Source organism: Cyprinodon variegatus, unplaced genomic scaffold (genome assembly GCF_000732505.1).
Source record: "Cyprinodon variegatus isolate N-32 unplaced genomic scaffold, C_variegatus-1.0 Scaffold535, whole genome shotgun sequence".
Classification (NCBI taxonomy): Eukaryota; Metazoa; Chordata; class Actinopteri; order Cyprinodontiformes; family Cyprinodontidae; genus Cyprinodon; species Cyprinodon variegatus.
This window is the reverse complement of record NW_015150988.1, coordinates 236954-251817: the sequence shown is the minus strand read 5'-3', so window position 1 is coordinate 251817 and position 14864 is coordinate 236954. Positions and strand designations below refer to the sequence as shown.

Genomic DNA, 14864 nt, shown 5'->3' with positions numbered 1-14864 from the left:
AGCCTGCTCTGCATACCTAGAACCAGAACTAAACATGGAGAAGCAGCATTTAGTTCCTATGCTCCACTTATTTGGAACAAACTTCCAGAAAACTGTAAAAGTGTGAAAAGCCTGAGTTCCTTTAAAGCAACGCTAAAAAGACATTTGTTTAGGATTGCCTTCGACTGTTCTAGTTAAACAGTTGAACTGAAACATCATTAGTTCAACTTTTTATTTTCTTTAGTCCAACTGTTTTTAATATTATTTTTTTTCTGCATTTTTATTTTATTTTTTCCTACATGTAAAGCACTTTGCATTGTCCTTGTATTGAATTGTGCTATACAAATAAATTTGCCTTGCCTTGCCTTTTACATACCTCAAGCGATTCTGTTTGTGGCGTGCTTGCAGAAAAGGCTTCTGTCGCATCACACTCCCATATAACTTCTCCTGGTGCACTGAACTGTTGAACGATGCACAGTGACCCCATCAGATGATGCTTCAGGTCTTTGGAAGTGGTCTGTGGTTTGTCCTCAACCATTCTCACCATTCTTCTTCCCTGCCTCTCTGATAATTTTCTTGGCTTGCCACTTCTAGGCTTAACAAGAAATGTCCCTGTGATCTTCCATTTTCTTTCCATGTTCCTCACAGTGGAAACTGACAGTTTAAATCTCTGAGACAACTTTTTGTATCCTTCCCCTGAACGACTATGTTGGACAATCTTTTTTTCAGATTATTTGAGAGTTGTTTTGAGGTGCCCATGATGGATTTTCAGAGTAGATTCAAACAGGAGGACAACTTGCAACCGGCCACCTTAAATACATTTTCTCATGATTGGATACACCTGACTATGAAGTTCAAATCTCAATGAACTTACCAAACTGATTGTGTGTTTCAGTAAGTCAGTGTAAAGTAGTTAAGAGTATTCAAATCATTAAAATGATTAGGATACCCACATTATTGCACATGTCGAATTTTGTTTTAATGCATATTGCACATTTTCTATTAGTCCAATAAACTTCAATTCAATAGTGAAATATTACTGAGTTCATTAGTCATTAGATATATCAAACTGAAATAACCCAAATATTTTGAAATAACAATAACTAAGATTAATAGGGTGGCCGAACTTTTTAATATGACTGTATATCAGAACTGTATATGTTCTCCCTGAGCATGTCTGGGTTCTCTCCGGGTACTCCGGCTTCCTCCCACAGTCCAAAAACATGACTGTTAGGTTAATTGGCTTCTCTAGATTCTCCTTAGGTGTGAGTGTGTGCATGAATGAATGGCTGTTAGACCGGCACCCCTCGCGACCCCAATTGGGACAAGCGTATCAGATAATGGATGTATATCAGAAGTTCAAACTGATAGCCCAAGCCATGGTCCTGTTCCCTCTTCAGCAGGCATTGCGGGACATGCATGGCCTTCCTATTTAGTCTGAAGTCCTGGATGAGTTCCAACTCCATTTCAAACCACTAGCGCATGGTACATTCCTGTCCAACCTACAGTACGTTAGTGGATGGCGACTCTGGGACAGAATAGGCAACAAAAAGAACCTTTAAAACATGTTCATAAGCATAGCAAAATATGCATAATAAGAATACATCAGTTTTCTTTTTAAAAGTAGTCATACGTCTGTGGCAGCCAAAGCGCAAGGAGAATAATATTCCTTAACCCTTTATAAGGCACTCAGTGAAATACTTCGAAAATCAAAATTTCAAGCCAATAGTATTATTTGCAGGGGCGGAGCTAGATGGGGGGCCGGGGGGGCATGGCCACCCTTAGCCAATCATTGGCCACCCCTACCAATTTTTTCCCCATCTAATACAGACATATGTAAAACTCCCAAGTGGAATATTAAAAACATTTTCAATTTTCATATATTAACAATTACTTAACAACAATAAGACTGTGGTTAATTATGCACATTAAATGCTCTTTTCAGAACTAGATTTTGTGTTATAGGGGGTAAAGAGAAAATAATGTGTCTCTGCAAGTCAACTAGGAGTCTTCAGTGAAGTCATAGAAAAATAATTATTTTATTAAAAAATTTAATAATTAGTTTATGTAAAAATTAGTACTTGTTAATATCAATCTTATGCAGAATAAATGTTGATAAAAGTAGGTAAATAATGACAAAGGAAGAGATGTTTGCCCCAGAACCCAAAACTGAAAGAATTTTATTCACTATACCTTTTATCTAGAAATCACAGATGTTTAAATATATGCTTCTATTTGTAGGCAAAGGTTGTAGGAAAATATAGTTTGTCTTTATTTAGAAAATATGGATGTTTTGCTCGTTAATTTTTCTGTTGGAACAATGTAGATTGACCATGAGGTTCTGGTGCCTATGCGCTTTCGGCCACCCCTCAGTATACATTGCCTGGCCACCCTTATAAAAATGTTATGGCTATGCCTCTGGTTATTTGAATCCAGGAAAAGACCTTATTACCTTTGTAACATTAAAAAAATATGGATATTTTGATGGCAGAAATTTATGTCAATGTAGTAACAAAAAACGCAAACTTGCTGAATATATTAAGAAAAATAACAAAAGAGCTTCTATAAGAAATTCATGAAAACACTATGAGAGTGAAAGAAACACATTTTTTTCACCTTAGAGGCATCAATTAAGGTTTATAAACCTGAATATAATTGTTAACTAGGCTTATTAGCTTTTTACCTTTTTTCTCAACTTAACTTTTTTTCCCCAACTTAATTTACAGTAGGCAATATATCAATGGCTCATCTAATTGGTCAAATGCCAAAATAAGATGTACAGGAATGTAGCAGTATCTTTGATGAATGGCTGGATATAGATCTTGTGCTTCTAGACCTCACTGAGGGACGGGGGGACTCCATTTGTAATGAGGATGCAAGTGATTAAAAACTAACTTGCCCTATAAAGGGTTAAAAGCAATGGGGTGCGGGACCCAAAGGAATTTTTGATTTTACTTTAGCAGGTTAGCTTTAGGTGTGCGGTGGTTTGTATTCCTTTTGTGTGTGTCATTGTTGGCTTTCTTTCTCCTCGTGTTACATGTTATTGACCCAAAGGCTGTACTATGTGTGGAAAAAATAATACTAATAAAGAGGTTATTATTTTTTCAAGAGAAACAAGGGAATAGTATGCTAGCCATGAGGCTAACACCGCATCATAACAAATTAGTCCATATACCGTAAACAGATTAATAAGAGCAAGATAGCGGCGGAGCCGTCTTCAGTTTTCAACATTTCTTTTCTGTTGGTTGGCCAAATGGAGATGGCAGATAGTCGCTCACACTGAGCTTGGGTCTGCTGGAGGTTTCTTCCTGTTAAAGATTTAGGGTTAGTTAAAGGAGTTTTCCTCTCCACTGTCACTACAAGCATGCTTGGTTTCAGGGATTGCTGAAGAGTAAAAATCTACTGTTTCTACCTGCTCATCCAGGAGGAGAGAATCCTGCAAAGTCAGTGATTGGATGCAATCAGCTGGTTCTCTTTCGATAAAAACTTTGACCCTCTAATCTGACTAGATGAAATGATGTTGTGGATCTATAAAGTGACCTTAGATGACAAGATGTGAAGCATAGAAATTACTGAGTGAATTAACTGAATTGGAAAACAAAATATTTCTCATACTGCTGAATGTTCTTTTATACATGTTTATATCAAACTTGGAAATTAACTCTACAGTGCTACAAAGCTACAGTGTGTAACTTTTAGCGACATCTAGCGGTCAGACCGCAGCAACATGAACATCTCCCCCCCACCGCTGAATGATTAAGACACATGTCCTACCCCCATGTGTGGCCCAAACACAAAATAGATCCCTTCAACCAAAGAGAACATTTTCAACAATAAAAAAAAAGTGTTCAAATGCAGTTTTTTGAGTCTCAAATATTTTATTTGCATTCAAAAACTATTTTCTATGATTGAAAACATTTATCTTTTCACCGAAGTAACTTTTTTTTATTGATTCTGTTGTTTGTATGTTTGAAGCAACTTCTTTTTTGATTGAATAATAAAGACACTAATGTCCTACCCATTATATGGTCCAATCAAAAAACAATGTTACTTCAATTAAAAAAGTTGCTTTAAACAAAAAAGACTGGAGTTCTATCAAATAAAACATTTTCAATCAAAGAAAAGCAGAGTTCAAATGCATTTTTTTGACTCTCAAATATATTTTTGCATTCAAATACTTTCTTTCATTGAAGTGAAGATTTTTTTTAATCGAAAATATATTTTTTGATTGAAGCAACCTTTTATTGATTGAATAATAAAGAAACAAATCTACCTTCATATAAGTACACAACACATTTAGAAATATAAAACACATAAAGCTGCAAGCTTTGTTTGCTGGGTTTAGACTTAACATGAACCCCACTTTGACCCTGAATAGAGTCTCACTTAGCCAGCAGCATGTTTCACAAAACAGTCTAGAAGTCAGAGAGTAAATAAATCCTGCCTCCAGGTTCTTTGCTAAGGAGAAGGTAGTTTTGCTCTCAGCAGAAATAAAATAATAAGTTCAGCTTTCTTTTTTTTTTACTGTACTCAAACAGACTTTGTTTTTAACTAGTACGATACTGGGTGATACTGATATAAGTTACCAGTGTGTTTTAGGTAACGGTTTAACGGTGACTACTTACCACAGCAATCACAGATGCTCTGGAAGAATATACACATTTAGATTCAGCATATTCAGGACAGCAGTAACATAAAGAAGTATTGTTTATTTCAATGAACATCCTGTAGGAACCACATTTATTCATGTTCCTCAGATTTATCAAAACAATGAAAAAAGGACAAAAACAACAGAGTTCATAAAGATTCTGATAATTCCGCCCTGTTTGTGGAGTTTTTGATATTGACCCATGACAACGATAAACAATGTGATCACATAGATAAAATCACCAACTTGAGATTTGGAAAGAATCCTCTGGAAACAGGAAACTAAAATTAGTTAATTAGAAACATCCGTTACATTTTTCATAAAGTTATAACTCGATACACTATAGTTTGGATAAACAGAGGAGATGGCGAAAAACACAGTAAGGAAAGCTGAACAGACAGTTAATCAGTTTCCATCCAGTAGGCTGCGCAACAGAAATCTTTAATAATTTATTCAGCAGCTGAATATGAACAGCTCCGAATCCTCATTTCATTTCTGGTTAAGTTGGATAAGCAGAGTTTTTTTTTCATTAAACAGTCTAAACTTCTAGATGATTTCCAAATCTATACAAATTTAACTTTTTATAAACTTTAGATTTTTGATCAGGACCTGTCAGTTAAATCCCATATCAAAGAGGTTTCTAAAATTTTCTTTAGATCTGCTGAATGTTGTAAAAATTATAAATATTCTATCCAGGGTCGATGTTGAAAAACAAGTCATTGCATTTGTTAATTCAAGCCTGGACTATTGGTATTCTTTACTATGAGAAAATCCACAAACTGTAGTTAAAAGTTTTCAGCTGATCCAAAATGCTGGAAACAGATTTGTAGTGAAAATTATGAAGAGAGATTTAATTTCTCCTATCTGAGCTTTTCTTCATGGGCTTCCTATTAAATCCAGAAAAGAATTCAAAATTCTTCTTATCACATAAAGCCCTAAATAATCAATCTCCATCTGATATCAGAGATCTGATTGTCCCTTATTTTCCTAACAGAGCACTCTGTTCTCGATCTGCAGGTTAATTAGTGGTTCCTAGAATTGCTAAAAGTATAATGGGAGGCAGATCTTTTAGTAATCAGTTCAATTCAATTCAGTTTATATTGCACACATTAACAACACATCATCTCAAGACAGAAGTTTTTTTTATCTAAGGAAAACCAGTTGATTGCATCGACTCATTGACTCAAAGGCAATCCATCTCCGCTTCTGACTAGGCAGCCTCAGCAGATAGCCCCTCCCCATTGAGCCTAATTCTGCTGGAGGTTTCTTCCTGTTAAAAGGCAGTTTTCCTCTCCACTGTAACTATGAGCCTGCTTGGTGTGAGGGATTGCCTTCGAGTCAATGCAATCAGCTGGTTTTCCTTAGATAAAAAACTTTTGAATCAAATTTACTGTATGATCTTGTTGAATTGTTTCTGCAAAGTGCTTTAGATGACGTGTTGTGGAATGGCGCTACATAAATAAACAGAATTGAACTGAAAAACAGTGCAGCAGGTTAAAAAAGGCTTGAAGTGTTTCATCATGGTGGTCCCCGTCTTTAGCCTGATATAATCATATTACAGTGTTGTACATAGCCAACGGGTCATTTTATTACCTTTAAGTCACGCTTTAATACCGCTGCAGAAACAGATGGCTACCCAGCCAATCGGATCGATTCTTCTTCTGTTCTTTTAGTTTTCAGACTGGGCTTCAAAATTAGGAATCAGAGTGATTTAATCTGAACTATTCAAGGAGAAACAAGAGGTTGGAACCAGTTCCAGTCAATTCCTAGAGTCCACATTCAACCATTAGCCATTTTGGCCTCTAGTCATAAAGAACGGTTCTACTGCTGGAAAACTTCCTGGTTATTGTTTTTACATTTGTGTCTGGTCAGACTAAACTTGACTGTGAATGATTCACCACAGTGTTCACAGGAATATGGTTTCTCGCCTGTATGAATTCTCATGTGAACAGTCAAATTGTTCTGCTTGGTGAAACCTTTTCCACACGTTCCACAGGAGAACGGCTTCTCGCCTGTGTGGGTTCTAATATGACGCGCCAGATCACTACTCTGTCTGAAAGATTTATCGCAGAGTTCACAGGAATAGGGCTTCTCCCCGGTGTGAGTTCGAAGGTGACGAGACAGATCACTGCTTTGAATGAAGGATTTGTCACACAGCTCACATGGAAAAGGCTTCTCGCCGGTGTGTGTTCTCATGTGATAACTAAGGGTGGTTTTCTGGATGAAACCTTTACCACAGACCAGACAGGTGAAGGGCTTCTCCCCTGTGTGGGTTCGCATGTGGATGGTGAGGTCCGACTGTGCTGTGAATCCTTTCCCACAGGTAAGGCATGGAAAAGGCTTTTCAACCGTGTGAGTTCTCATGTGTTTGATCAGATGACTGCTGTCGGTCAAAGATTTTCCACACACTTCGCAGGAATAGGGCTTCTCCCCTGTGTGGGTTCTCAGGTGAATTGTTAAGTGACTGTTGTCATTAAAGGATTTACCACAAAACTGACAAGAATACGGAGTCTCACCCGTGTGAGTTCTGATGTGACGGACCAAATCATTACTCCTGCGGAAGGATTTATCACACAGCTCACATGGATACGGCTTCTCGCCCGTATGAGTTCTCATGTGGACAGTCAAGTTGTACTGTTTGTTAAAACCTCTCCCACACGTCAGGCAAGAGAAAGGCTTCTCATCTGCAGGACTTTTCATGTCGTTGTCCTGCATGGAGATGGAATCACCAAATTCAAAGACGTAAGGCTGTTCTCCATCCTGAAGGTCACAGAACTGCTGTTCCTCTTTAATCTGGACCGATCCGGGTTCCTGCTTTGTCTCCTTTATGTGCTGCGGTTCTGGTCCATGGTGGAAGGTCTCCTCATTAGCAGCAGGTTTTATAGAGGTGCTGGTCTCCTGCTTCACCATAAGCCGCTCTTCATCCTGAAAGATGCACTGCTCAATCTGTTCTTCTTTGATCACCTCAGGTTCTGGTTCTTCTGTCTCACTCTCAGGTTCTGGTTCTTCCTGTTCCTCTTTTATTCGCACACAGTTTGGAATATCTTGGTCAAGAAGTGAGCTCTTCTGCTTGCTGATGAGGACGTGATCTGCATCGACCTCCCAGGTAATCACTGACATGATGCCGTGGAAGGCCTGGTGGGATGAGAACAGCAGAGCAAGTTTAGCAACAGTTTCATGTGTGACATTAACAACATTTCTGGTACCCTTAGTTTAACCTTGAATCTTGTTGTTGTCACAGTTGAGCCTAACCATTCCACTCCTCACTTCAAAGTTTCATTGAGAACTTCAAATGAACATGAGACAAAAAAAAGGATTAATGAAAAATCAATTCTATGTTCACCATGAAAAGGGGCTCTGTTATGCTCTAGACTGTTTGCTTCATCTGGAACAGGTAGTGTGAATCTCTGCAGGTACAATGAAATGTCCAGCCTATCAGGGACTGTAGAGTAAAATGTGCTGAAGTGTCAGAACGCTTCTTATCATTCACAGGTCATGGGTCTTCAAAAGGATAATGGGTCAAAACACACAGATAGAGACACCTGGAGCAGTTTCAGGAGTGGAGCAGAATACCTGCTGAGAGGAGCAGAGGTCTGTCTGGCAGGAACAGCACCATTGATTGCAGAGATTGGGTGTGTTTGATTTCAACAGCTGTGTCCTCCAAGCAGGCAAAGAATGGATACCACTGTTCTGGTTGCTAATAACAACATTTTTGAAGATCTGCAGCAGCAGTACTGTTGTCTTATATCATATTTATAGTCTCCAGACTGCAGAGACATTGGAATCTCAGCTTGAATGTTAGCCAAACCCATTTGTACAGGGACAGATAAAATAATATTAGTTAATAATAAAATATTTAAATAAACCAAACATTACCCGCCACGTATCTGACTCCATAGCTATTTAAAACAAAAATGTTCATTAATTTCAGACGGAACTATTCACAACTTGGATTATATTAAACTGCACTTCTAATATTCACCACTGTTTGGTGACATCTCCCTTTTTCCTCTAAGAACGGAGCAGTCGGCTTGCTTGGAGTCGCAATGAATTAGGGGATACCCAAGGCTACAGAGGATACAGCGGACCTGTCCTTCAAAACGAGGAAAAAGAAGGCTGCATTTTCAGCTGCAGGCCTCGGTGCATTGCTATGACATAATTGGCCAACGAATCTGGCCTTTGGAGAACGAAGCTCCTAAATTCAAACTCAGGAATTAATTCTAAAGGCTGGACGACTAAATATGAAGCTGATGGTGAGGCAAGCCCACAGTTCTTCCTGGCCACGTCTGAAGATGTTCACCAACCATGGGCAAAACCTAGACGTATCAGTGATCAATCAGACAACAGGGAAACTTTTAGGTTTTGGAAAGCACTGCCCAGACCTCAGCCATTAAACTCAACAGCCCAAAAGCCAAACCGGAGCCTGTGGGCAACTATAATTACACACAGGTTGGCAAGGATGTGTTGGATCAGATGAGTCTGTATTCCATAAAAGCTGTACTTTATGATCTCCTGGACATATCAGCTATAAACTCATTGGTTTTGTTCAGGAGCTGTTTAAACGTCACCCTCTCATGCAGAGATTTTATCCTTGAGCTGGTAAAACAGTTGCGTACCAACCAGATGCGCTCCAGAGAGCCACATGTTACCAACCCCTTCTACGCAGAAGAGCCAGCTTTGGCGAGGCAAAGAAAACAGTGCCTGGTGCGTCTGCGCTGCCGTTTGTCATAAATGTAAAATGGGGTTGTGAGGGAAATGTTTGGGAGTAATCAATCATTTCTGTAAATAAATCGTAATTTCAAACTTTGAGCCTGTGTTCATTATACTGATTTTTTTTAAATACATATTTAGATCACAAATATCTAGCCTTTAAAAATATATATTAGACCTGTTTTAAGGTTTACATGTTCACAATGTGGTTATATGGCACATTAGAACCATTTCAGTTCTTCACTATTCATGCATTCCATTGGGAAAAGTCTCCCCCAACACATTGATGGCCAGTGGGAGATCTAGTAGGATCAGAATTCTGGGAGTTCTATTCTGGTCCGGTCCTTCAGAGCACATTCCAAGTCCGACGCTAAACCACGTTGCTGCGCATGTCACAGAATTCAATGACTGTGGAACTACAGTTATAAGGACTAAAACAAACACTTCTATGATCCTGGGTATAGAATCATAAAACATCTTAGAAGTGAGGGGGACAAATGTATTCATCAGTCCTTCTTTTTAATTCAACCTCCCTTAATGGCTAAAGAATCACAAAATCCCAGACAGCCACAGTGCAACAACAGCAGACCAACAGGCTAGTTCTTCAAACTACCGTAAATTCCGGACTATAAGCCGCTACTTTTTTCCCGCTGTTTGAACACTGCGGCCTATAATACAGTGTGGCTAATGCATGTTTTTTTTCATGGCGCTGAAGCTGTTCCATTCAGACACCGAGGAAGAGGACTTTGAGGGTTTTAGTGCGCAGGAGGAAGAAGAAAGTGATTAATGACTTTTCCTGGTCGGCTGCAATGTTCTGTGCGTTGTTCAATTAAAAGTACTGTTATATTTGCGTGTTACCGACACATACGTATATTTAAATGTGTTACAGGTAGTTTGAAAAAAAAAAAACATTCATAATATGTACCGTATTTGTTTGTTTTATCATACGGATTAAATCAAACGTTAAAAAAAATGCTCACGTGTAATATCTTTATTTGTAAATATCTCATAAAACGCGGGAAACCTGCGGCTTAAAATCCGATGCGGCTTATAAAAGCACAACATTGATTTTCTTTCTAAAATTAGAGCAAGTGGCTTGTAATCCGGTGCACTCTATAGTCTGGAATTTACGGTATACATAAAAAAATGCTAAGTTCTAGCTGAGTGCGATCCCTGGACATGAATTAGTAGCCAGAAATGCCAAACACTAAACATGATCAGTAATACTGAATTCCTCTGAGCAAATAATGACATAGCAAGTTAAATGGAAGTGAATGGAAGTCATGTAACTGAATGGCAAAAACATAAACACACCAATATTTTTTCCAAAGGTGCAGAGATGTAAGAAATTAATAAAGATACATAAAAATAGAATTAACTTTAACTAGCATACTAGCAGCCTGGTCTTTGATCTGATTCATGGTCTCTGAAAAATGTGTCTCTGAACAGGGCCACAATTATCATTAAGGAAAACTAAGGTCATGTCCTCTGTATTTTATTTTTTTTAAATATTTTGCAATATATAAACTCTAAAAAAAAAAAAAAAATTACACCGTAACTGACTGTAGGATGATTATCTAGATCTCTCACAAACCTGCAAGGTGTTTTATATTTGAAAAGCCGGGAAAAAGGAGCTTAAGGGTTTGGGTATGTGTGCTGTGCACCATAAACACGCACTGGGGTACGTGTTAATGGTGTGTGCACTATGGTAACTGCCACGCATGGGCTACAGATACCGTTAGTGAGTCCGTAGTTCAAGGCAGTAATTGGAATGGGAGCATGTCGGGCTACAAATGGAGGCGGAAAACAGTTTAAGTTTGTAGATGACTGAGAAAAAGTTTCCATGAGTAAAGATTTCAGCCCATCGAGCAACTCAAACAGAAAAGGAACATCGAACCAACGTTTATTTAACTTCGTCGGTACCTGTCGTAAGTTTCCAGCAGTTGAATTAACATTCATTATGAAACTGTTATATTAGCAAAGTATTTGACTAAAAAAAAAAAAACATTTATTCAGTGTTGATTTGTCATCGTTGGATGTTGAACTGTTTTATATTTCTCCTGGAAGATGGAGCTCAATTCAGCAAGACAGCGCAGAGCATGTACAGAAAGTTGTGCACAGAAACAAAATAAAACACTGCTTTAATTTTTAAAAATAATAAATTATCATTGTGGAAATTTGACCTTAATTCAAGAGTCACCATGGTCCTTGTAACGTTATAGGTTCCTATATTTATTTATTTTATATAATTGCTTAAATGTGTATATTTTATATTGTTTAATTAATATTCATACTTAAACCTATTTATTACTTTTTTTTACTATTTCACACTTTGACATTGGGCTACTTTGGAGCATAGAAAACTAATTTCATTTCATGTTAACATATTAAAATGAAATTAAAATAAAACTCCTTGAAATATGTATTTTTGTATTTGACTGTGTTCATATTCTTCACTAAAGGGAAAACAGGACAGGGAGGAAAAGGCTGAGTCATATTTATTTTTATTATTATTATAATAAAATATAATAAACTCTCCTTTTATCTGGGCACCCATAGGAGGAATTTAGTTGTGCAGTCCAGCTAATTTTGATCATTTTTGTATTTGACTAGGTTCAAATTCTTCACTAAAGGGAAAACAGGACAGGGAGGAAAAGGCTGAGTCATATTTATTTTTATTATTATAATTTATATATATATATATATATATATATATATATATATATATATATATATATATATATATATATATATAAAAACTCTCCTTTTATCTGGGCACCCATAGGAGGAATTTAGTTGTGCAGCCTGAGAGGAAGCTCTGGAAGTTTGCTAAGTCAATGCAAAATCAAAATGATGTATTAAAACATAAAATCAGACAATCAGGTGGTCCTATGTAACCCGTAGAATGTTCTCATTTTCATCAGCCAATTTATTTGGAAATCAGTTGAAAGATCACAAGATTTAGAGTGTCTAAAGTCATAAAAGTTAGCCTCCACCAGTGTTGCCCAAATGGATGCTTTTCATTTTGATTTTGAGGGTAAAAATTGGGCAGGTGGAGATAATTTGGGCTGGCTTGGAGTCAGATCTACGGTTTTTGAGTTAACATATTAAAACATGTGTCCATCAATCATTCATGATTACTGGTTCATAGCAAAGCCTCCCTGGCCTTTCTCCATACTGATTAGCTAATGTAATCTGCCAGGGTGTTTAAAACACAGATCTAGTGTAGCGGTACCACAAATTCTGCTCGTTTTAGCAGCAGGTTGATCAGGTGTGATAAACCTCGCTCTGATGACTGATGCGTTGTGGCCTGCAGAGGAATCTTTTAAAGATGCTGGAGGAAACCGCTGCTTTTGGGATTTAGCGCTTGGTGCAATTAAACTCCTCACCCTGTATCAAACGCAACAGTTGAAGAGCTTTTTCACAAGATGCTCTGCTTAAAGGCCAGCCCAGAAATCTCACGGGCCTGCAGACAAGTTTGATGGATGTGAGAACTGGACTAACACGAATGGATGGGCATCAGCAACATCCTGTCCTCCCCACAGTTATTGGAGGGATTTCATTCAACCACGTACCGATCACAAATCACAATGGATTGTATTATAGTTCACCGAAAGTATTTCAGATGTTCCAGCAAATAATCTAGAAAGAATTAAAGGTAAAAATTCAAACTGAACCGTGATAAATCTAATTATTGCAGTTATGTAAAAATACAAAACACTTAGCATGTATGTGTGTGCACTGATCATAGTTTATCTTCTAAATGTAAAAAGAGGAGTAGTCCACGTGGTTATGAATCCATCTGCCACCATGTTATTATATTGTAAAAACAAAGNTATATATATATATATATATATATATATATATATATATATATATATATATATATATATATATATATATATATATATCCTTCACAAAGACATAGAAACAGTAATACGCCGCACACCCAATAACATTCCACCCAATGTTATGATGACAGAAAAAAAGCCCTGATGTGTAGCAAACACCACAAAACAAAAGATCCTTTAACTTGGTAGCTGCTTCCTTTAAGCTTCCGGTCCATTATTTACTGTGAGCAGAAAAAACCGGCCTGCATTTTGCCTCCCTTAACTGCTGCATATATAAATATGTCACAACGTAACAAACTTAACAATAACTGTGGTGTAAACAGATCACGGACACATCCTGCTTCTTCCTCCGGCCTATTTTCTCTGTGTCCTGCAGTAAACATACCTGAAGCCTTTAAGCTAATGTTCGGTTCCTGGAGAAATAGGTCCCACAGATGGTAAAATGAACCAACAACAACAAAAGCTGCGATATTTAGCTCACAGCGCAAAAGGTTTCACATGAAACCTCACAGCTAACTCTGCCGAATGTAACACTTCCGCCGGATGTATTCCATTAAGATTTATACCGGAAACAAAAACAGCCCTAAAGTTCCCCCTTCATAAAAGCTAAGCCGATATGGTCTGTATTTAAACAGGAGATTCATCTTCTAAATCTTTCCTTGGACAAAATTCAGAAACAAAAAGCAAAAAGTTTGTCATATCACCTCTCTAATTTATTTTAGCCCTCCTCGATACAAATGAAAGAATAATGCTTATTTTGCTTTTTTTTCTTTGTGTGTGTGTGTGTGTGTGTGTGTGTGTGTGTGTGTGTGTGTGTGTGTATGTGTGTTTTTGTATTTTTTTTATTTATTTTTATTTATTCATTTATATTTCATTATAATTCTGTTATTCGGCATATGTAATTATAGATATCTTTGGATTTCGATTTTTTTTCTCTCTTTTTCTGAAGTGTATTGCATAAACTAAACATCTGTTTACATCACAACTTGAAAGAAAAGAAAAAAAAATATTAGGAAAAGTGTTAGGAGGTATGATTGACTATATGTTGTGCTTTATTATACTGTATTTTTTGAGTTTGTCATTGTTACTGTTCCAAAAAAAGTTATAAAAAAAAGTTCCCCCTTCATTCTATAAACATTTAAAGGCACTTGCTATTAATGTGTTACAGCAGTGTATTACGGCCATTCAAAGCCAAAAAAAAAAGAATAAATAAAATAAATTACATTTCAATAGTTGAGTTTAAACTGACATATTTACGAGAATAAATACTGAATTCACGCGTAAAATCACCCAAATTTCTGAGGGTATAAACATGCAAATTTATGAGATTACGTAAATGCGCATATTTAGCATGCAAATCTACGAGATTGTAAAATATAGAACAAAACTATAAAAGATCTACGAGAAAAAACTTTGTACGACTAAATGTACAACTTAATTCATGTAAATTTACGACATTATAAACATGCAACTTTATTGTATAATTCATTTTTACTTCAACCACTTTACTTTACTTTCATTGTTCCGCAAATGTACATGTTTAAATCTTGCACAATGGCTTCTTTTCTCATACATTTTTCTGTTTTTTCTTAATTTGCTACTTTTTTTTCTGATATTTTTACGTTTTAATTTTCTAAATTTGTATGTTTATTTATAGTAAAAATTTCACTTTAAAC

General features: G+C 36.9%; 1 protein-coding gene across 1 annotated transcript; it reads right to left on the bottom strand.

Moving 5' to 3' along the window:
- Positions 1-6135: 6135 nt before the first annotated feature.
- On the bottom strand, positions 6136-13713 carry LOC107095294 (zinc finger protein OZF-like). The gene is made up of 2 exons (XM_015391314.1): positions 13574-13713; positions 6136-7762 (listed from the first exon to the last, which is right to left on the bottom strand). The coding sequence occupies exon 2, from the start codon at positions 7745-7747 to the stop codon at positions 6449-6451; it is 1299 nt and encodes a 432-aa protein (XP_015246800.1). The 5' UTR covers positions 7748-7762; positions 13574-13713; the 3' UTR covers positions 6136-6448.
- Positions 13714-14864: the final 1151 nt, after the last annotated feature.